Source organism: Leguminivora glycinivorella, chromosome 26, assembly GCF_023078275.1.
Source record: "Leguminivora glycinivorella isolate SPB_JAAS2020 chromosome 26, LegGlyc_1.1, whole genome shotgun sequence".
Classification (NCBI taxonomy): Eukaryota; Metazoa; Arthropoda; class Insecta; order Lepidoptera; family Tortricidae; genus Leguminivora; species Leguminivora glycinivorella.
The window spans coordinates 6,080,061-6,103,144 of record NC_062996.1 but is presented as its reverse complement, the minus strand read 5'-3'; the positions used below and the strand labels follow the sequence as shown (position 1 = coordinate 6,103,144).

The 23,084-nt window shown below is 37.0% G+C and overlaps 1 protein-coding gene across 2 annotated transcripts in view; it reads right to left on the bottom strand.

The window, feature by feature from the left end:
* Nucleotides 1–23,084, bottom strand: part of LOC125239867 (GILT-like protein 1) — a 35,203-nt gene that overhangs the window by 5,740 nt on the left and 6,379 nt on the right. The window contains exons 1-2 of one of the 2 annotated variants that reach the window (XM_048147592.1): nucleotides 20,205–20,317; nucleotides 11,614–11,700 (exon numbers count right to left, since the gene is read on the bottom strand). In XM_048147592.1, the coding sequence (XP_048003549.1) occupies nucleotides 11,614–11,700; nucleotides 20,205–20,249 (132 nt within the window). In that variant the 5' untranslated portion in view covers nucleotides 20,250–20,317. Of the gene's footprint in view, nucleotides 1–11,613; nucleotides 11,701–20,204; nucleotides 20,318–23,084 lie in introns of those variants that run through there. The other variant, XM_048147593.1, reaches the window with a different exon arrangement.

Genomic DNA, 23,084 nt, shown 5'->3' with positions numbered 1-23,084 from the left:
ATAATATTTTTGTCATACGTCATCGAATATCGATTTATGTGATCGAATGCAATCGATTTGAAATTTTTTGGTGGGTAGAAATTACGTCACGAACACTCCCCACGAGACTTCGATTTTTTGCTGTTTAAGAAGTTACCTAATGTGGTTTAAAATAGGGTCGATATTTATATATCAATTTATTCATAAAAAGACGGAGACTTCATTTATATATTTTGTAAGAATTAACCTCATTGCAATTAGAATAGAGCATATAATAATATTGACAAGGATAATTGAAAATTAGAAAAATCATTTGACCGAGACTTGTCTTAAAGATGTGGGCATGGTCGATAAAATACCAAATATCGATAAAAAAGTATGATTTGCAAACCTTGATCACACAATTAATTTGAAGTATATTTGCATTTTTCCGAAAGAGAATGATTTGAGTTTTATTACATGTACTTAATAAACTTTTCACTTTGAACCAGTATTGATAACAGTTAATGAAGACTAAACCATTTCTAGTTTATTTATTTAACCAAGTTTGTTTATAATGATTTAGTACCACCAACCGCAGTAAACGTTGTTGATTAGTTAGTCTGGAAAAATAAATTAATGTTTTGTCAAAATGTCAAATATTTCTTTACCTACTAATCGTATTATCCATCGCTAGTCCACCCGCGTGATACCTACTACCCAGGATTGTCATTAGTGAATCTTAATATGATTATAATAGTGCCAAACATTAAACAGATCTAGAAAAAACAACGACATCATTAAAATTATAATTTGCTTCATTAATTATTATCGACTTCACTTATCGATGCCTGCCTCATCCCTATAGTTTGAGACACACACGTGCGCATTTAGTGTCCGTATACACTGTGTTTCTACGAAGTATTTCCATGTGTGATATGTCTGTGTGCATCATAATGAGCATGTGTTATTTTTTTATCATAATGTGCGTGTGTATTGACAATAATATTTTTTGCATTTGTGAGTACTCCTTTACATGTGTTATTTCCTCACCTCCCGCGAATCTTGGCAGAATTATTTGTACGTAGACGCAACATGAAGGCTACTCCAGTCTATATTTCCTCCGAGAAGTTAATATTTCGCGACTGTTGCGACATGTTTCGGGTCATTTAGGAGACCCGTCCGTCTTCAGGCATAATAGCAGTACTCGCGGCGGCTAGACTAACTATTTATAGTTAACTGACAAAATTATCATTATTATCAAAGAGGATCGAGTATTATGGAGAGTTACTGTCGAAGTAAAATGTGTAATCACAGTGCATAGACTGCCATCTCTTGACACAGGCTTAGAACTTTTGAACATCAGTTTTGACAATTTAGCCCATATTCTTAGCTTGATATGTGTTAAAATGTCAAATATTAATATTAGCGCCATCTAGCTGAGCGTACCCCAAAGGTGTAATGCCATCTAGGCCACCGTACCTTTTTCTGTATGGTACTGAGGTACGTTTTTTTCTTAGACTTTATCTGTCTATACGGAGTTATATATGTCTTTGTTATTATGTATCCTCAGGGCCGTAGACAGAATTCAATTTAAGGTAAACTGTAATTACAGCTAGAGTAGGTAATAGGTATGATATGTCAATTAGGACACCACAGACTTAACTATAAGTGCTTACTTTTCAGTGTTGGATACTCTATGGCAGCTCCAACTCAATTATAATAATCTCATTATAGTTGACTTTCGTTAACTATAATAATTTCAAAAATAGAACTTTATACAATTTCTATACTATAGACCGTCAACCAAATCTTGTCACTAGAAAAAGGCGGTAAATTTGAAAAATCGCGGGCTAGCAACACTAGTTTTGAAAATCGGTGGAAGTTCGCATGTCATTTGTATTTTATCTGTGGAAATCTCCGTCCTACCAAAAAGAGAAATAACTAGCACATATCCGTCCCTTTTTAATACATTATCTAATTCGTAAGGAAGGAGCGAGCCCCTTGAAAAAAAAATATCTGTGGCTGTTCGACGTACATTGCTGGTTTTTGTTCGTTTCATAGGGATACCATACTTTAGTTTGACGTACATTGCTACTGTCAAAATTTGGTTGACAGGCTATAATTTGCGATACCTGGCAAATTTTTCTGCATCTGAAACACATTTTTTTTTATCTGTCGCGTTATCGGCCAATCAGAGACGGTTATTACAAACAATTGGTTGCTAGGTAATTCGATGTTGATACAACGGTGAACGACGCTATTAACATTAATTTTAAATTGCATGAATGATGATATTTCTGTTTAGAAAGAGACAAAAAGTAGCCTATCACTCTCCACCCTTCAACTATCTCCATTAAAAAAAAATCACGTCATTTCGTCGCTCTATTTTGCCGTGAAAGACGGACAAACAAACAGACACACACACTTTCCCATTTATAATATTAGTAAGTTAAGATTAAACCCGAAATAAATTACACATATGAAAGAAAAAGTGACCAAGGCCTCTGGTGCCTGAGGCTGGAATCGAACCAGCGTACTCTGCAATCGCGGCAGATGCCTGTTTCCGTTCTACCCTAGAGGTGGTCAGAGGGCGCTACTAGTCCTTGTACATTATAGTAGATTACTCATATGAGAGATAATTTCGACCTCAGCAACTGTGACCGAGCGCCGAGTGGAAACAGGCATGAGCCGCGATTGCAGAGTACGCTGGTTCGATTCCAGCCTCAGGCACCAGAGGCCTTGGTAACTTTTCTCTCATATGTGGAATTTGTTTCGGTTTTAATAATTAACTGAGCGTTAGCGAAGGTATCCGTTTCCGTTTGAACAAACATGCTCTCATATAAAAAAAAATATATATATATCTTAGGGATCATCCACATATTACGTCACACCAAATTTCAGGTTTTTGGACCCCTCCCCCCCCCCCCTATGTCACGCTTTTTTGTATCCCATTAACAGGGATTGTCACATTTAGTATGACCCCCCCCTCCCCCTTACACTGTGACGTAATATATGGATGACGCCTTATACTTTTAAACGAGCAATTCTTGTATATTTATTTATTTATATATTTACCGACGATCTCGGAAACCGCTCTAACGATTTCGCTGAAATTTGTTATGTGGGGGTTTTCGGGGATGAAAAATCGATCTAGCGTAGCCTTAGATCCCAGAAAACGCGAATTTTCGAGTTTTCATGAGTTTTTCTTTCGCGTTTGTAAACGTAAAATATGGTCGTACATTTCGCCGCGCGTGCATCGATTCCGCTTAGCTCAGTTGTACGAGGTCGGTCTAATGTACGCAGATAGATCGTAGGACGGGTTTCGAATCCCGGGCAGAAAATTAAGTTTTTGTTTTTTGTCTTTTTTTTTTGTTTTTGTATTTATAAGTTTTTTTTTATCTTTAGACGTGATATATTAAAATAGAACCGAGCGAAGCTCGGTCGCCCAGATATTATATATTATAGGACATTCTTACATTCTTACTTTTCATATGTATTCCTAAAGTTATATTCAATAGGGCATTCAATATTGTCATGCAATTTTCTCCTCATAGAAGTCACAGACATGACACACACTAAGCAAATTTTTTTGGCAAGTCAGTTTCTTGGAAATCTTCCAAATTGGCAGCTAATCGTTAGCCTAGAAAAATTATCGAGTTTTAGGCTTTGCTTGCTATATGCATCTTCAAAAAGAAAAATAACCTGACCATAATATTAAAATTTTGAAAAACCCCCGACCGCGACATAGTGGACCGATTTTCATGAAACATGGCTAAGAACACTCCCGACTTACTTAGCTTTCAAACAAAAAGAAACTAAATCGAAATCGGTCACACACAGACTGACAGACAAACAGACAGACAGACATACAGACAGACAGACGGACGGACAGACAGACAGACAGACAGACAGACACGTCAAACTTATAACACCCCGTCGTTTTTGCGTCGGGGGTTTAATACCTACTCATACTTGTAGGCTTCCGTTTTCACGATATTTATGAAATACTAGCTTTTGCCCGCGGCTTCGCTCGCATTAAATTCGAAAATTGCGGCATGCTCCAAACAAACTTCCACCCCCCATTTTAAGGAAGTGGGGGTTAGAAAGAGACAAAGTAGCCTATGTCACTCTCCATCCCTTCAACTATCTCCACTTAAAAAATCACGTCAATTCGTCGCTCCGTTTTGCCGTGAAAGACGGACAAACAAACAGACACACACACTTTCCCATTTATACTAGCTTTTACCCGCGGCTTCGCTCGCGTTAGAAAGAGACAAAAAGTAGCCTATGTCACTCTCCATCCTTCAACTATCTCCACTTAAAAATTCACGACAATTCGTTTCTCCGTTTTGCCGTGAAACGCGGACAAACAAACAGACACACACACTTCCCCATTTATAATATTAATATAGTATAGTAAGTATGGATACTAGCTTTGCCCGCGGCTTCGTTAGCGTTAGAAAGAGACAAAAAGTAGCCTATGTCACTCTCCATCCTTTCAACTATCTCTACTTAACAAATCACGTCATTTCGTCGCTCTATTTTGCCGTGAAAGACGGACAAACAAACAGACACACACACTTTCCCATTTATAATTATTATTATAATATACATTATATTAGTATGAATATTAATATAATATCTTCTTTGGCGATAGTAAGGTGTAATAGATGCAATAACTGACGTGCCCATCTTCGTTGCATACCCTAGTAGCACAGTATAATAAAGAGTACTATCGTACAGTATGGCCACTCCCGCTCCCCGCTGAAAGCGCCGCCCACCCCCTCTCGGTTACCTCTCAGTTACCACCTGTCAAAAACGCGAACAGTCAATCTGTCATATCTCACTCATACAAGCGGTACGCGTTCACCTACACGAGCTTAGACTGTGTGCTAGGAACGCGCCCCTTTCATACATTTGATCGCTAGTGTCCACCACTTTGCGAATGCGGAGAGGAAGAGCAGACTACTGAACATATCTTCCAACGCTGCCCACTCCACTCATATCCCGGGCCTGCTGAAGATCTGTTCATCGTGACACCGGACCTGGTTGCCTGGCTTAGCAACCTCAAGGCTACACTCTGATTGCTTTTATTATTTGCCATACGATTAAATAAATAAATCGCTAGTGTCCGAGATGTGCTAGTAGGTCGGTGCGTAAGTGGCATGCCTAGTTTAAATCACAAATTGCATGCCGTATTGAGGTCGGCGGTCAAGAGGTCAGGAATCCAAGCTGGGTGCACAATTGTCCTTAATAGAGGGTATTTACCCGGAAGAATGACGTTACTGGTGATAGGTGTAGGTAGGTACCGTGAGAATCTAAATTGTTGTCTTGATACAAGGCCACATAAAGAAGTATGACTCAAGTCCCCTCCAAAAGACCCCTCCTCCACGGGACAGGCTTCTGCCTAGTGTGGAGGTCAGTTTAATTGTTTATATGACTGTATTTTCTTGGAAATAAACAAACTTTATTTATTTTATTTTTATTGCCCGTGTGGTGACGGGTTAAGAATTTCACCACCCCCTTTCTTCCCATGGGTGTCGTAGAAGTCGACTGTGGGATATGGGTTAAATTGTGGCGTAGGCGAGAGGCTGGCAACCTGTCACTGCAATGTCACAGTTTCGTTTTCTTTCAACCCCTTATTTGCCAAGAGTGGCACTGAAGCTTTAGTAGTTTCATGTGCTCTGCCTACCCCTTTAAGGGATACAGGCGTGAATATATGTATGTTATATGTATGTATTTTTATTATTTATTTTTTAAGTTACTTCGTAGACGTACTCCTTGCGTTATCCCCTTTTTGTATTCGCCGCAGCTCACGGGGGCCTGGGGTCCCGCTTTGACAACTAATGTCAAGATTTTGACGTAGGCGTAGGTTTTACGAAAGCGACTGCCATGTGACCTTCCAACTCGAAGGGGGATTAGTCCTGTTTCCTCACGATGTTTTTCTTCACCGAAAAGCGACTGGCAAAATATCAAATGAAATTTCGCACATAAGTTCCGAAAAACTCATTGATACCTATATTAGCCGGGGTTCAAACCCGCGACCTCCGGACTTCGGATTGAAAGTCACACGCTCTTACCGCTAGACCACCACTACCACCAGCATTTTTAGGGTTCCGTAGTCAACTAGGAACCCTTATAGTTTCGCCATGTCTGTCCGTCCGTCCGTCCATCCGCGGATAATCTCAGTAACCGTTAGCACTAGAAGGCTGAAATTTGGTACCAATATGTATATCAATCACGCCAACAAAGTACAAAAATAAAAAATGGAAAAAAATGTTTTATTAGTGTACCCCCCCCTATATGTAAAGTGGGGGCTGATATTTTTTTTCATTCCAACCCCAACGTGTGATATATTGTTGGATTGGTATTTAAAAATGAATAAGGGTTTACAAAGATCGTTTTTTGATAATATTAATATTTTCGGAAATAATCGCTCCTAAAGGAAAAAAAAGTGCGTCCGCCCTCTAACTTTTGAACCATATGTTTAAAAAATATGAAAAAAATTACAAAAGTAGAACTTTATAAGGACTTTCTAGGAAAATTGTTTTGAACTTGATTGTTTTGAACTTGATAGGTTCAATAGTTTTTGAGAAAAATACAGAAAACTACGGAACCCTACACTGAGCGTGGCCCGACACGCTCTTGGCCGGTTTTTCTTATGTAGTCATCAGTGACACATTAGCTGAAATTTGGTACCAATATGTATATCAATTTATCAATCACGCCGACAAAGTGCAAAAATAAAATGTAGCAAAAAATGTTTTATGTGGGTACCCCCCCCCCTACATGTAAATTGGGGACTGATATTTTTTCTCATTCCAACCCCAACGTGTGATACATTTTTGGATAGGTATTTAAAAATGAATAAGGGTTTAGTAAAATCGTTTTTTGATAATATTAATATTTTCGGAAATAATCTCTCCTAAAGGAAAAAAAAGTGTGTCCCCCCCCTCTAACTTTTGAACCATATGTTTAAAAAATATGAAAAAATCACAAAAGTAGAACTTTATAAAGAATTTCTAGGAAAATTATTTTGAACTTGATAGGTTCAATAGTTTTTGAGAAAAATACAGAAAACTACGGAACCCTACACTGAGCGTGGCCCGACACGCTCTTGGCCGGTTTTTTCTTATGTAGTCATCAGTCACACATTTCTACTTTGCTACACCCTTGTCAGGGTCCATGTATATAATACATAATTATGTATGTGGTATGCAAATAAATTCTCTATTCTATTCTCTATTCTCACTATTGTGAAATAGGTCACTGATAAATGATTTGTGACTATTACCTACATCTATTAAGTATTCGACAATGATATTTATACAAGGATTCTCAAGACAATGGAACATGAAGGGAAAGTATTTAATATCATAATAGGGTACGTATTTTGCTGAAAGAAGACTATTTTATTTATAAAAGTTAGTCATTCTGTTTGATTTCTAAGAATTACTTGTTTCGTCTGGGAATCGAAACGACCAAAACGTGAAAAAACGTCCCCTGCTTTTATTTATGATGCTAATCGAAAGAATAACCAATAGTACAATAGCCAATAGTAGCCAATAGTAGTTGTAGTAGGACTAGTAGGAGTAGTAGTAGAGTACAAGTGCGTAAAAAAGGAAGTTCGAAACGAGTGGCGATAAATTAATACACGATCGAAGGGAGTGTTTTAAATCGACACGAGTTACGAATTTCCTTTTCGCACGTGTATCGTACGACGTTTTCAGTACAGATAGCACTGCGACGTTTCCAACTGGCATATTATAATGAACGTGTGCGTGTGGATTGAGTGAGCACCTTCCGAAAATTAAAAAAAATATGCTGATCATTTAGTAAAAGTTCTAAAACAATTGTAAAACGAATCTCTGAATTTGTAAAAACATATAAATAAATCAAAAGATACACTTATTAAAATGTGCTCACTCAGTTCTCACTACTTCTCACAAACTACCAACGAAAACCGTGAATGTATTCATTTAACATATAATATTTATATACTAACATTTAGTAAAAAATATGCCAACTTGTAACTCTATAAATTTCAGATTACCTAGTGACGTATTTAATTTTTTACAAATAGTTTCTTATGCTCACTCAATCCTCACACTTTTGAAAACCGGAATTTTGATGAAAAACATAAGATTTAGACCGCTAGTATATGTGTATAGTTTAGTAAAAGTAATATGGGAATTTGTGAAATACAAAACGAACCACTAACGTGTTAGGTTTTTTTATAATACATTTTTGTAAGTGCTTACTCAGTCCACACGTTTTGAGAAAGTTAAAAATGTAAATATCTTAAGATTTGTAGCACCACAGAAACTCTAAAGTACTTCAACATTTAGTAAAAAAATTTACTAAATATCCACCATCTAATATTTTATATTCGTTGTCTGGTTTTAAAGATATTCAGATATAACTTTTCTCATACAAATAAATAAATAAATATTATAGGACATTAATTCTTACACAGATTGACTGAGGCCCACGGTAAGCTCAAGAAGGCTTGTGTTGTGGGTACTCAGACAACGATATATATAATATATAAATACTTATATACATAGAAAACATCCATGACTCAGGAACAAATATCTGTGCTCATCACACAAATAAATACCCTTACCGGGATTCGAACCCGGGACCGCGGCGCAGCAGGCAGCGTCACTACCGACTGCGCCAGACCGGTCGTCAGATGTATCATGTAGGGTGACCACACTATGTCGGCTCCTGATTTTCCCCGCCTTCCCGTTGTCATATTGATTGGGGAATTTCGTTCAATTTTGATAATAGTTTAATATAAACTACTAATACCATATTAATTCTCAATCTGCAAACTGTTTTTAGGTTATGTTCTTGGCCTAGTGATGATGTGTATTTGTGTAATTTTTATCGACGGCAGGATAATAACCATATCGACATTCATGCAATAAAAAGGACATGAAACCAGAACCTGCACGGGAATCATGGTCGCGCGATAGACGATAAAATATCAGGCCGTCCCTATCGCACTTACGAATAGTGCGACAGGGACGGCCTGCTATTTTATCGTCTATCGCGCGACCATGCTTCCCGTGCTGGTAATATAATCGCGCTAACAGATGACCGTACCGGATTAAAAATTACACAAATACACATCATCACTAGGCCCAAACATAACCCAAAAACAGTTTGCAGATTGAGAATTAATATGGTATTAGTTTTTAATATAAACTATTATCAAAATTGAACGAAATTCCCCAATCAATATGACAATCGGAAGGCGGGGAAAATCAGGAGCCGACATAGTGTGGCCACCCTACATGATACATTTGTATGAGAAAAGTTATATCTGAATATGTTTAAAACCAGACAACGAATATAAGATATTAGATGGTGGATATTTAGTAAAATTTTTTACTAAATGTTGAAGTACTTTAGAGTTTCTGTGGTGCTACAAATCTTAAGATATTTACATTTTTAACTTTCTCAAAACGTGTGGACTGAGTGAGCACTTACAAAAATTTATTATAAAAAAACCTGACACGTTAGTGGTTCGTTTTGTATTTTACAAATTCCCATAATATTACTTTTACTAAACTATACACATATACTAGCGGTCTAAATCTTATGTTTTCATCAAAATTCGGGTTTTCAAAAGTGTGAGGATTTAGTGAGCATTAGAAACTATTTGTAAAAAATTATATACGTCACTAGGTGATCTAAAATTTATAGAGGTAAGTTGGCATATTTTTTAATAAATGTTAGTATATAAATATTATATGTTAAATGAATACATTCACTGTTTTCGTCGGTAGTTTGTGAGAAATGAGTGAGCTATGTTAATAAGTGTATCTTTTTATTTATCTTTTTACAAATTCAGAGATTCGTTTTACAATTGTTTTAGAACTTTTACTAAATGATCAGCTCTTTTTTTTTTCGGAAGGTGCTCACTCAATCCACACGCACACTAATGAACCACTTCTCGCACTATAGTGCGTAAAAAACACCATCTGTAATTACTGAAAAATTATTAGCTCTTCTTGAGTAACATATTATTTTAAAAGAAAAGAACAACGTGAAATTAATCATTTTTAACCCCCGACGCAGAAACGATGGGTGATATTGATATGCGTTTGACCTGTCTGTCTGTCTGTGTGTGTGTCTGTCTGTGGCATCATAGCTCACGAACGGATCAACCGATTTAGATTAAGTTTTTATTTGTTTAAAAGCTAAATTAGTCGGGAGTGTTCTTAGCCATGATTGATGAAAATCGGTCCACAATGTCGGTGCTTTTTTTCAAAGTTTATTTTTTTTGAGGTTATTTATACCTACTAATAAAATAGTATTAGGAAATTGAACCCTAAGAGGATAATATGGTTTAACAGCCTGTAATTATCCCACTATGTTATTGTTTTAAACATTTCAAACGGGTACAAAAGTGAAAAGAAGGCTCAAGGCAATAACAATTCATTCGTGATACGAATACCATATAACAACGCCTGCTTTTATTACCATTTATATACCTTAAGTCTTTGTTTTAAGTTCTACAATACATGAGGCCCTGTAGCCGAATGGCATTTTTGCGACGCGAAACGCCACCGAAACGCCGCAGAAATGTAGTCTGGCTCTGTCGCGCCAATACGCAAGAGCGATAGAGATAGATAGCTACGAAAGAGATATTATCGAAAAGAAAGAAAAGAAAGAAAGAAAAAAATATTTATTTGGTATAAGAACAGTATAAGTACAACACAATACAAATAGAGTGAACCGGTATACCAAATAGGATGCCGCTCAGCGTAGACCGTGTCTAAGAGACACGCCATAATTAAAACTAAACTTAAAACTAAAACTAAACTTAAAACTACTTATAACAAGATCAAAACAGACCATACATGGAACATACAGATCTAAAACAGAGAGAGAAGAAAAATCAGGACTCATTCATAAAGAAAGAGAGAAAGATAGTAATAATAGATAATTTAGTTATGAATGTGGCCGCTTAGTACTATTGTTGTTGGATTTCAAGTAAATACTTATACTTATCGTGAGCGTTTGTGCATTCGGCTACGGAGCCAGGTAACATTTTGAGATGGTAATGTACACAACACATGTACGGTACGTGCTAAAACTCACAAGAGTTCAAGAGAAAGTAGAAAACTAGCCGTTACCCGCGAATTTGCATAAGCACTTCGCGTATTGTACGGCCTGTGTGGTCACTGACTTTAAAATACCTACTTAGGTAAACGATAACACGGATAACACACAGTGCGTATAGTATAACATGACCCTTATAGTGCGTTTTCACATTATCCGATCCGATATCGGATGTCGGAAGGATTTCAAAGGAAAAAATCAAAGATGGCGGCGTAAATATATGTGACATCGGTCCGACATCCGATATCGGATCGGATAATGTGAAAGCGCAATCATATCATTGCCTTCCTTCTTTTTTTGAAGTCGGTTCAAAACAAGTTTCAGTAAGTGCGTTTTCACATTATCCGATCCGATATCGGACCGACATCCGGGTCCGATATCCCATACATTACAGGCGCCATCTTGGATTTTTTCCATTGAAATTATTCCGACATCCGATATCGGATCGGATGGTGTGAAAACGGACTGAGGATGACTGTCAGAATTATAAAAGGGTATTATTAAGTAAATACAAACTTTGTTATCTTCGCTCTTCTTATTTTTGGCGAACGCTCCGCACACCAACACGGCGACAGTGAGACACAGGAGGACCTTCATTTTGTTCTGAAACAACGGAAAATAATCATCAGTCTCCATTGGTGTAGGTAGGTAGTGTAGGTACCTATCAACCTATTAAACATAATACACTCACATTATTTAATAAACATTTACCCTAATAAAACATTTTTTTAATTTTTTATTTTTGCACTTTGTTAGCGTGATTGATATACAATATACATATTGGTACCAAATTTCTAGTGCTAACGGTTACTGAGATTATCCGTGGACGGACGGACGGACGGACGGACAGACATGGCGAAACTATAAGGGTTCCTAGTTGACTACGGAACCCTAAAAATGGTCAAATTCTGTCACATTTATTGACAGAAAGCTGAAAGCGGCATCTACTGGTACACTGTCCAGTCCAGCACTGGTATTTTAATTTTTTTTCCCCTCACTAGCTCGGAAACACGTGTTTTGTCCTTTAATACCAGCGGGTAAAAACGCATTTTATCCACTAGTGGGTAAAGTAATTTGACCTTGAATAAAGTCAAATTAACTGCTTTAAAATTGATAAACGTAGGTGAATCTAGTAATAAAGATGATTTACCACCTGTGGAACTACTGAAAGCAGTGATTAAATGCATTTTTGCGTTGTAGTTTCCTCGCTATATAGTGAGGGGAAAAGTTTTGTGTTACACTCGGGTGCAAATGTATTTTACTTCTCGTGTGTTAAAAAACTCGCAAGTTCAGGATTATATTTTCGAACCACTCGCTTCGCTCGTGGTTCAACTATAGAATCCTTTCACTTGCTCGTTTCTCAATTCCACACTCGGCGTTAAAATACAACTTTGCCCCCTTGTATAACAATTAACTATTAATTTTTAACCCCCGACGCTAAACCGAAGGGGTGTTATAAGTTTGACGTATCTCTCCGTCTGTCTGTCTGTCTGACTGTCTGTCTGTCTGTCTGTGTGTGTCTGTCTGTGGCAACGTAGCTCCCGAACAGATGAACCGATTTAGATTTAGTTTTTTTTGTTTGAAAAATGAGTTAGTCGGGAGTGTTCTTAGCCATGTTTTATGAAAATCGGTCCACTAGGTCGTGGTCGGGGCTTTTTTCAAAATTTTTTACCTTGTGTCTGAAACGGGCATTCCTGAATCACACATACATTAACGCGAACGCTCGTAACGATTTTGACGGCCCTATTAGAATAATTCGTATAAGATAGGTCTTGCTTGTGTACTGATCGTGATCGGACAGTGTCAGACGTCAAAGGGGTCGTTTTTGGCATATTTTTAGGTAAATAGGGAATTCACTTAAGTCACTTTCAGTATCTTATAACTTGATTACCTATCGTATTTATAGACAATATCCTATTCCAATTTGCTTATTAAGTATGTATTCTAATTCTTTTTTGTAGCTCATTTCTTTTGTGTATTCTGTGTGTATTGTGACAAACAAATAAACGTATATCTGTAAGGCTTATAAAATAAATAAGATTAAAAAAAAAAAAAAAATAAACGTATATCTATCTATCTATCTACATATTTGACAATCACTTCAGTGCAAAAATAATACGGCTAATAACACGGCTAAGTAACGAAAGGAAACTCTTGTCTTTATTAAAATTCGTTTCTCACACAAATTCACACTAAATTCATGTCAAGTCAGATGATCTACATCTGTAGTTACGGATTGGTACAGACAGCAGCAAAAGTCCAAGGTACAGTTAAGTAAAAAATATGTGTGCACAAAAGTTGCTCAAAAATTTATGTCATAGCTTTTATGTCGACAAATGAAGAGCTATTTGGGCAACTTTAGTAAGTAATTATATGATATCGATCCCACATCCTATATCGGATCGGATAATGTCTAAACATACTAATGCTTTTTTTCAAAGTTGTCCACCCCACTTTTTTGTAACATCGCGAGGTCTATCGACCCTGATAGGAGAAAAAAAATGTCCCAAGATTTCCATACATTTTTCAAACCTTCCATTCCGTTACCGTCATACAAAATGTATGAAAAAATGGTAACGGAATGGGAAAAAAGCCTTGGGATACTTTTTTTCTCTTATTAGGATTGAAAGAGCTCGCGATTCTGAGTGGAAACCATATAAAAATTTCCAAATCCAAAAAAAAGTGGGGTGGACCACTTCGAAAAAAATGGCCCATTTGCCGCACAGACTACTAAACTTGATTTATGCGCCTTATTATAATAGTCAGTGCAGTGGGTTATAACAGTAGATTGTATCACTAGGGAGCATAACCTAACCACAAAATTAAAATTTTGAAAAAAAAACCCCGATTTTCATGAAACATGGCTACGACACTCCCGACCTAACGCCGTGGCTTGCGTGGGCGACGGTCGCGTGATGGTCGCGCGACGGCGATGCGACGCGTACGAAATCAAACCTTATCGATATGGATATGTATGACGCCGTGTCTTGCGTGGGCGACGGTCGCGCGTCCGTCACGCGACCGCCGCCGTCGCGTCTCATACTTCCATATCGATAAGGTTTGATTTCGTATGCGTCGCATCGCCGTCGCGCGACCATCGCGTGACCGTCGCCCACGCAAGCCACGGCGTGAGACGCGACGGCGACGTTCGCGCGACCGTCGCCCACGCAAGCCACGGCGTATATCTTTCGCTCTAACGCTTTCAAACAACAAAAACTAAATCTAAATCGGTTCATCCGTTCAGGAGCTACAATGCCACAGACACATACACAGACAGACAGACGGACAGACAAACAGACAGACAGACACGTCTAACTTATAACACCCCGTTTTTTTGCGTCGGGGGTTAAAAATGATATATTTACGGCGAGGGCTTTTATTGAATCCTGAACCAGCGAAGGGTTTTAAGTAGAAATCTGAGCGCAGTGAGGGATTCAATAATAAAATTTCATGTAGATACATCTACTTTTGTTTCTGACTGTACGCGAAGTAATAAAAGTAGTAAGTAGTACATTTGTGATAAAACCTAACAATGTACAATGGTGGGATCCTTCTCATAACTGGTTTTAACTCTTAAATGCCATTATTAGTTCGTTTATTATGTTTTTACGAACTTCGTTTTCAGAACGATTATTACTTATTGTATCTATACCATACTGAGGTAAAAGACCTGCAGGATAATGTCTTATAGGTAGGTGGTAGGTATGTTACCCAATCAGGGCTATTGGAAAGCATCCTCACTTTTTAACCCCCTACGCAAAAACGACGGGGTGTTATAAGTTTGAAATGTCTGTCTGTTTGTCTGTCTACATCGTAGCCCCCGAACGGATGGTCCAGTAACGACGGAGATATCGAGGAACAAACATAAAAAAAAAATACAGACGAATTGAAGACCGACTGGTTGACAATTCGCGTTTTTGACAGGCGGTAACTGAGAGGGGGTGGGCGGCACTTTCAGCGGGGAGCAGGAGTGGCCATACTGTACGATAGTACTCTTTATTATACTGTGACGTTACTTAAGAGATATTTTACGAGAGTAGTACAGAATTAGAACCCGCGATCTGCGGATTGAAAGTCGCACGCTCTTACCGGTAGGCCACCTGGGGGCCGATTTTTGAATCTCACGGTTCGAATTCAGAAAATATTTACTGAAAATAGTAGGCAATTTTGGTGACAATTTTCTGAATTCGAACGCCGTGAGATTCGTTGATCTCGGCCATTCTATTTCGTGAAATTTGTTCAATAATATCTCCACTAAGTACTAGCGATTTAAATTCTACTAGCAGAATCGAAAACGAGTGGTCATTATCACTAGTTTTTAAAATTACTAGCCGTCTTTTTAACCGACTTCAAAAAAAGGAGGTTCTCAATTCGACTGAATGTTTTTTCAAAAATAGTCGTTTTCCACAGACTTTCGAAAGGCGAATTCAAAGCGTCTTAAATTGAAAAATCGATCCCCTGCGCTTTATATCTGTAATTCGATCTGTACTTATATATATTATAGTTACTACGGTATAAATCCTCTGTACTCTAAGTAGCTAACCTAAACTATCAGGTACAATCCCGATTAGTTAAGATCATACGTGACCCACTCCGCTCAGAGAGCAAAAACCAGATCAATCGAGTCAGAATAAGGTCGACGACTCGAGGAAACATCTTATCAATCCAAGTGGGGCTTCTGACCCTGCCTATTGGTTCAATGACAATGGTCTTCGCACGGCAATTTTGCAGGTGCATCGTACCTACAGCAGGTAGTCATCTTGAATAGACTTCGAGGGGGGCAAAGTTGTTAGGCTCATGACTACATTGATAATGATAGGTAGATTAGGTAGGTACTTGAGCGATTCCAAATAATCTTGTGTGTCGCAAAATTCTTGATGCCTGTCTATTGGTTCACTGACAATGGTCTTTGCACGGTAATTTTGCAGGTGCATCAAACATGTCCTTCTAAGAAGACTAAGTGCAACTAGATTTACCTAAAAATCTACCTGTTTTATCAGTCTTCAAATTTGGAATCTGAAACGTTGCCACTTTTGGGGTGCAAGAAAACGAAATATTGACCACTAAAACGTATCTACCAAACGTGACAAAAATTAAAACGTAGGTTTTATATATTAAAAGTCATAATGTTAAAAATGATCGATTAACATATGCAGAAACAACTTATCTACCTCTAATTATGCATTATTCATGCTAATATTATAAATGGGAAAGTGTGTGTGTCTGTTTGTTTGTCCCTCTTTCACGGTAAAACGAAGCGACGAATTGACGTGATGTTGAAGGGATGGAAAGTGACATAGGTTACAGTTTGTCTCTTTCTAACGCGAGCGAAGCCGCGGGCAAAAGCTAGTATTTAAATAATTATCAATAAATCATTTTAACATGAATAAGACGAATTAGGTACAAAATGAAATTATGAATCTTCTTCAATTAACACAAAAAAGCTTTTAGAACGAGTGCCTTAACCAGAAAATTAAAGTTTAAGAAAAAATGTCCCAATTTTTGACAGCCAAGGCCAATAATTGACAGTCCGTTATTTCAAGAATTAAAACTGTACCGAGGGCGAGTCGTGGACAATGACCATTACAGGGACATTGACGTTTTGTTACATCATAATTTCTAACTGAATTAGGCACTGCTATTGTTTGTCAAAAATGTCATTGAAAACCTTTTGTAACAATACTAATATTATAAATGGGAAAGTGTGTGTGTCTGTTTGTTTGTCCGTCTTTCACGGTAAAACGGAGCGACGTATTAACGTGATTTTTTAAGTGGAGATAGTTGAAGGGATGGAGAGTGACATAGGCTTCTTTTTGTCTCTTTATATCCCCCACTTCCTTAGAATGGGGGGGGGACGGTAAAACGGAGCGACGAATTGACGTGATCAGTTGAAGGGATGGAAAGTGACATAGGCTACAGTTTGTCTCTTTCTAACGTGAGCGAAACCGCGGGCAAAAGCTAGTATTTAAATATTATTTATCAATAAATCATTTTAACATTAATAAGACGAATTAGGTACAAAATAAAATTATGATTCTTCTTCATTTAATACAAAAAAGCTTTTTGAACGAGTGTCTTAACCAGAAAATTAAAGTTTAAGAAAAAATGTCCCTATGATTGACAGCCAAGGCCAATAATTGAGAGTCCGTTATTTCAAGAATTAAAACTGTACCGAGGGCGAGTCGTGGACAATGACCATTACAGGGACATTGACGTTTTGTTACATCATAATTTCAAACTGAATTAGGCACTGCTATTGTTTGTCAGAAATGTCATTGAGAACCTTTTGTAACATCAGCATTGACCATTTCCCGAATTCTGTAACAATACTATCAACCATCGCAAATCGGACCCCTTTGTTTGACATACTATTTTGAAAGTCATAATGCAATGATTGACAGTGTGAGTAGCCGTATGCAGAAACGCTCACGATAATATCTCTTTCGTATATATCTATCTCTATCGCTCTTGCGTATTGGCGCGACAGAGCCAGACTATACATTTCTGCGGCGTTTCGCGTCGTAGCACAGAATATATAATATACAAGAAGAAATTCATTAGTCATAATTAAAGGGTTAACTTTTCAGGGTTTTCATTAAGGTTTTACGGCTATCCTGAAAAGATACGAGTTTCTGAGAAAAACCAAACTACCGAAAATGTAGACAAACTATAAACGACTTTATGGGAACCAATAGACACTCATCGCAAATGTATGACTAAGTGGAATTCGAATGTTTTACGGGTACCTAGATAACATAAATAAATCATTATCATGTATGGATATGTACATTAAATCGTAATGGACGTGGACACGGGTAAGTCCAAGGTGATCGAGTTATTTATTGTTTTGCAACATTATGCATGTCCATGCAAACAAAAACAAGTGATTTGGGTTAAATTGCGAATTTTGAACTTAAGTATTTAAAATGCAATACTTGTAGGTTTTTTCCCTGTATGTACATAAGTACTCGATAGATCTTTGCGATCTTGGAAGGCAAATTAAATCTCGAAGTGATGATGATGTTGAGAAAGAGTGTAAGGTAACTGCTGCAATCGTGGACATAAATTACTGCTGACCTCTCGATTACCAGCCTTGTCGGTAAGAAATATCGGTGTCAGTTAATAGTACATTTCCAGCGTTTGTGGACTGATTTTTAAATCATTTTAATATACTTAATTTTAAGTTACCTATAAGGTCTATGAGCATTTCTTTTTTTTGTAATTTTTTTATGTTCATTGTTTTAGGGAATTTTAGGTCAATTGTAGTCAGAATCTCGAGTACTTTCTATCTCACTGGGAGACAAAAAGTGTCCCAGAATTTTTATACATTTTTGTTACCTTCCTCTTTTGTTACCCCATTATACAACATGTACGGAAAATGGTAACAAAATAAGAAAAAACGTATGGGACGATTTTTTAAGTACTAGGATTGAATTAAAAAGCTAGTAATTCTGAGTAGAAATAGTATCTTTTTTTTAAATACCACATTTCATAAAGGTGGCAAAAAAAAGAAATGCTCCTATTTTAAGCATTTCGGGGCCTAAAGACAGTAATGACCAATAGATTGATGACAGATTCTGGGAAGCCAATATTATAAAAATCTTCACTTAGTTATCAAGTTCTGTCTAGTAGCATCACAACAGTCAGTAAACTATGTGAGGTGTGCAATAAAGAGTATTGTATTGTATTGTATTGTAACAGTCATACACTTATATGCCTGTCTAAATAGCTAAAAGGTTTTTGATACAACTTAAACATCCTGTATAGGTACCTACACATAATATTGTTGCTCCTAGTCAGCGTAAAGCCACAAACGATGTGGCTATGGCTACTCGATACATTGAATCACTGGAAGCCATCAAGGCTAGATCGAACAGAGCTTACCTAGGTATAGATACAGTCGATACAGATCATCTAGCTAATCGCACATCATACGTTATGACGTAAACTACTTAATAGTGATGTTGTATTTTTGCAGTGGCGGTTGGTGAAAATTTCTGCTAAGCAACACTGAGCAAAAATTAACCTACGTAACATTAGGTACTTTACTATAAGTAATCAATTTTAGGCAAGCCGGTGGGAATCGGCTTGTATGGACCAGCCGCTGCTGGTAGGTTGTAACACCTGTCGAGTGCAGTTATGTACCTAAGTATTGTATGTATCGTGGACAGTATTTTTGGGCCATTTTTTTCAAAGTTGTCCACTCCACTTTTTTTGTAACATGGGTATTTTTTACGCGATTCATACTCAGAATCGCGAGCTGTTTCGCTCCAGATAGGAGAAAAAAAAAGTCCCAAGATTTCCATACATTTTTCCAAACATCCATTCCATTCCGTTACCGCCATACAAAATGTATGAAAAAATCGTAACAAAATGGGAATAACCTTGGGACTTTTTTTCTCCTATTAGGATTAAAAGAGCTCGCGATTCTGAGTGGAAAACAAATAAAAAATCCAAATCCAACAAAGTGGGATGGACAACTTTGAAAAAAGAAATGGTCCTTTTACCTACACCATTACGTATTTTGAGGAATAAAGTCAGACCACGTGATTGTGGACAACGTGTCTGTGCCTGGTTTAGCTTAGACTTCATGCTTAAAGGTAACGCGAATGCACGGCAATAGTTTAAAAAGATATGTTTTTAAATATTACTTCAAGCTTCAACAGTTGGAACTATAGACCTATTATTTTAAGTAGGTAAAAATACCAAAAAACGGTGTCGCTTTTGGTTTTTTTTTTTAAAGTTTAGTTTAAGCCTATTTACCTACCTATTTCTACATACATACATACATACAATCACGACTGTATCCCATAAAGGGGTAGGCAGAACACATGAAACCACTAAAGCTTCAGTGCCTATTTTCTAATTAATAAATATTAATTAATAATTAACTGGTAGACAGAAAAGCTGGCGACTTCCTCGCACAACGTATCAGCATTGCTATACAGCGAGAAAATGTCGCCAGTATCCTGCTACAATGCCCCAAGAGCCTATTTTAGACTAGCTAGCTATTAAGTTTAGTCTTAGTTTCTTATAATTACATATAATTATGTAATTATGTTCATGTAAATAAAGATTATTTTATATTAATAAGACTAATTACTCACCGTTCTAACAGCTCCAACAATCCTCAACAGCACTCGGTCTATCATAAGACAACAAATTATTAATAATTATGATTGCACTGACATGTACGTCTCATAAGACTAGCTAGTAACTTATGAGGGCATTACTCGAACCGAACTATCTCGGATCAAATAGCAGTAACCTCTCGATAAAAACAGTAAAAACTGTGTTCATGTTACTGGGGTTATGTGGGGAGCGGGATTTTTTATTCCTTACAAATTGATGAGAGTTTTGAAATTGTATGACAGACGGGAAAATTTTAGTTAGGCATTTTTATTTTTTTTGGCGTTTTGAGTTCAAAATATTATGACTATTTCTTTCCTTTTACTGCGGCTAAAAATTCTTTTCTCAAACATGCAATGAAATATTGTCTTTACGTTCCTTAAAATGGGCTGGGAAGTATCGCTTTTTGGGCGCCAACAACTCGAGAGGACTGTAAAGGGATTTCATATTATTTTTTAGGCCTAGGCCTGCAAAGTAACTTTTTTTTTTATAAAATATTGTCCTTTACAGCATTTTTTTTATTTCATTGTATGTTTGAGAAAAGCACTATACATGCCTCGGCGTGAAAACGGATTCCCGGCCTCGTATCCCTATCCGGCCTATATACCCACTTGGCCGGAAATCCTCATTTTCCCGGCCTCTGATGTAATGTACTATTGTTTAACCCTCAGATGAAAATGAAAATGAAATATTTATTTTTCAAGTAGGCATATTACAATGCTCATATGAACGTCAAATAAAGCTACTTTGAAACTATGATTATCTAGGCCTATGATGGACAGGTGACTTGCTTTTCGCAGTAAGTACCTACGTCATACGATCATTGTTCAGTCAAGTCCAGATTTTCTTGTAATATGTTAAAAACATATTTAAAATAAGTACCTACCGATCGTGTTAAATCCAGCAGGCTTATGTTGCTTGCAATTTTATCACTTATCGACCGGTCGTGGATAAAGCATCCATCACGTTTTGGCACGTATGTCAGTGTGAGAGTGACAGATGTCTTATGGATAAGACAATTGTCACTCTCACACTTCACGTGGACTTTTTATCACTTATGGACGTTTTATCACTTATCAACGTGGACGTTGATAAGTGATAAAATTGCAAGCATGATAGCCGCAGGATTTGTTCTACTTAATATATTAAAATTGATCGTTTTCTAATTAAATTTAATATCAGATATACAGAACCCTCAACATTACTACAAATTTCGCACCTCATACCAATAATAAATATTAATAACGAATTTATTTTTAGCTGTCTACGTTCTAATGCACTTAACGAATGTTAACTATGCAATTAATTGCAGTGGCATGAGTCGCATGCACTATTGCAATTATCTACAGTTATTTATTTGAGTTATGTGCGAAAGAAACTAGGAAACTTGAACCTTAGAGTTACATTTCAATAAAACACTCATAAAAGTCATGAAACTGTGGTTATTAAATGTCAAATTATGATAAATAATTTATATAAAAGCAGGCTTTCCGCATAAAATGTTTTTAAGTACCTAATAATACACAATATTCTTATGATTATTTACATATTTGCGCTAAATTAATATAAAAATTTGTATAGTACCTACTTTTCAAAAAGCACCCAAGTATGGTAAAAGTACCAATGCTCGACACGTAATCATCATTATTATTTATTATATTCATGTACGCGCAATAGAAGACATCCTTCTGTTACATTTAATGACAATGACTTAAAATTCAAAGTATCATCTACTGGTACACTGTCCACTACTGGTACTTATACCTAACATATTTATTTCATTTGTTACAACAGAGTTTTTGTTGTGTCACACAGCCATGAAAAACGTTGTCAGACACTGATTGTACGAGTATTATAATATACTCTGTCAAACAAGTCTGTCAGTAAATAAGAACAAAGAAAACTATATGCATCCTTTTCTTTAGGGTGCTAGACTTGTTTGTCTTTTGTAGACTTGATGGCCAATGATGATGAATAACCTGGCTATCAATATTATCCTGTGACAACTATTATCTATCAAATAAACGAAAATAGCTCTTGCCCGCAGTAACCAAGACACAAGCATAGGGTCGTTAGCAGCTCGATAAGAATGACCTCTGAACTACCAGATACTAAAGTTTTCAATCTGCTTTGTTAGCGTTAAGGACTATCCACACTCAGGCGACGCACATCGTTTAAAAAAAAAAAGTCTCCTCAGTACATTTTGTTTGTATAGAAAAGACGTAAGACGCGACTCAAGCGAGCGTGGTGTCGCTTGGGGCGCGTCTTACGCATTTTCTTACAAGCTTTTATTCACCTTGCCTTGTTAGTTGTGCGTCAAAACATAGAAGCTAAATTTGACCCACTTCCCGGTTTCCCATTGAGTTGTTGCACACATTATGTACATAAATCACGTGACAATGCAATATAATGGTATCATGGAGCTGATCTAATGATGGAGCAGAAAGGTGGTCATAGGAACTCTGTTATGAAACGTCGTATCCCCATCGAGTAAGGGGTTTTAGAAACGTCTCGGAGAGCAGTAGATGACTGTTGAAAGGAAGGTACAGTCGGCGATAAAAGCTTGTGCCAAAAATGATTTTTTTGCAAAAAAAAGCTTATTTATTTTACACTCGCGGCGCTGACGTCCGTTCCGCGTCTTACGACGTGCGTCGCCTATGTGGGTTGCCGCTTAGGAACACTATTTACCTCTATATCTACTATAGTCATTAAAAGCCTGTCAGTAATGTTTTATGAGTAAGTAAGGTATTCCCCAATTTTAGGATGTTGGTCCTTCGTTCAAACATTGATTACTGCAGAAATGACAAATGAAATAAAGTCATTGTCACTGCATGAACAAATCAATATCACCTTGATTT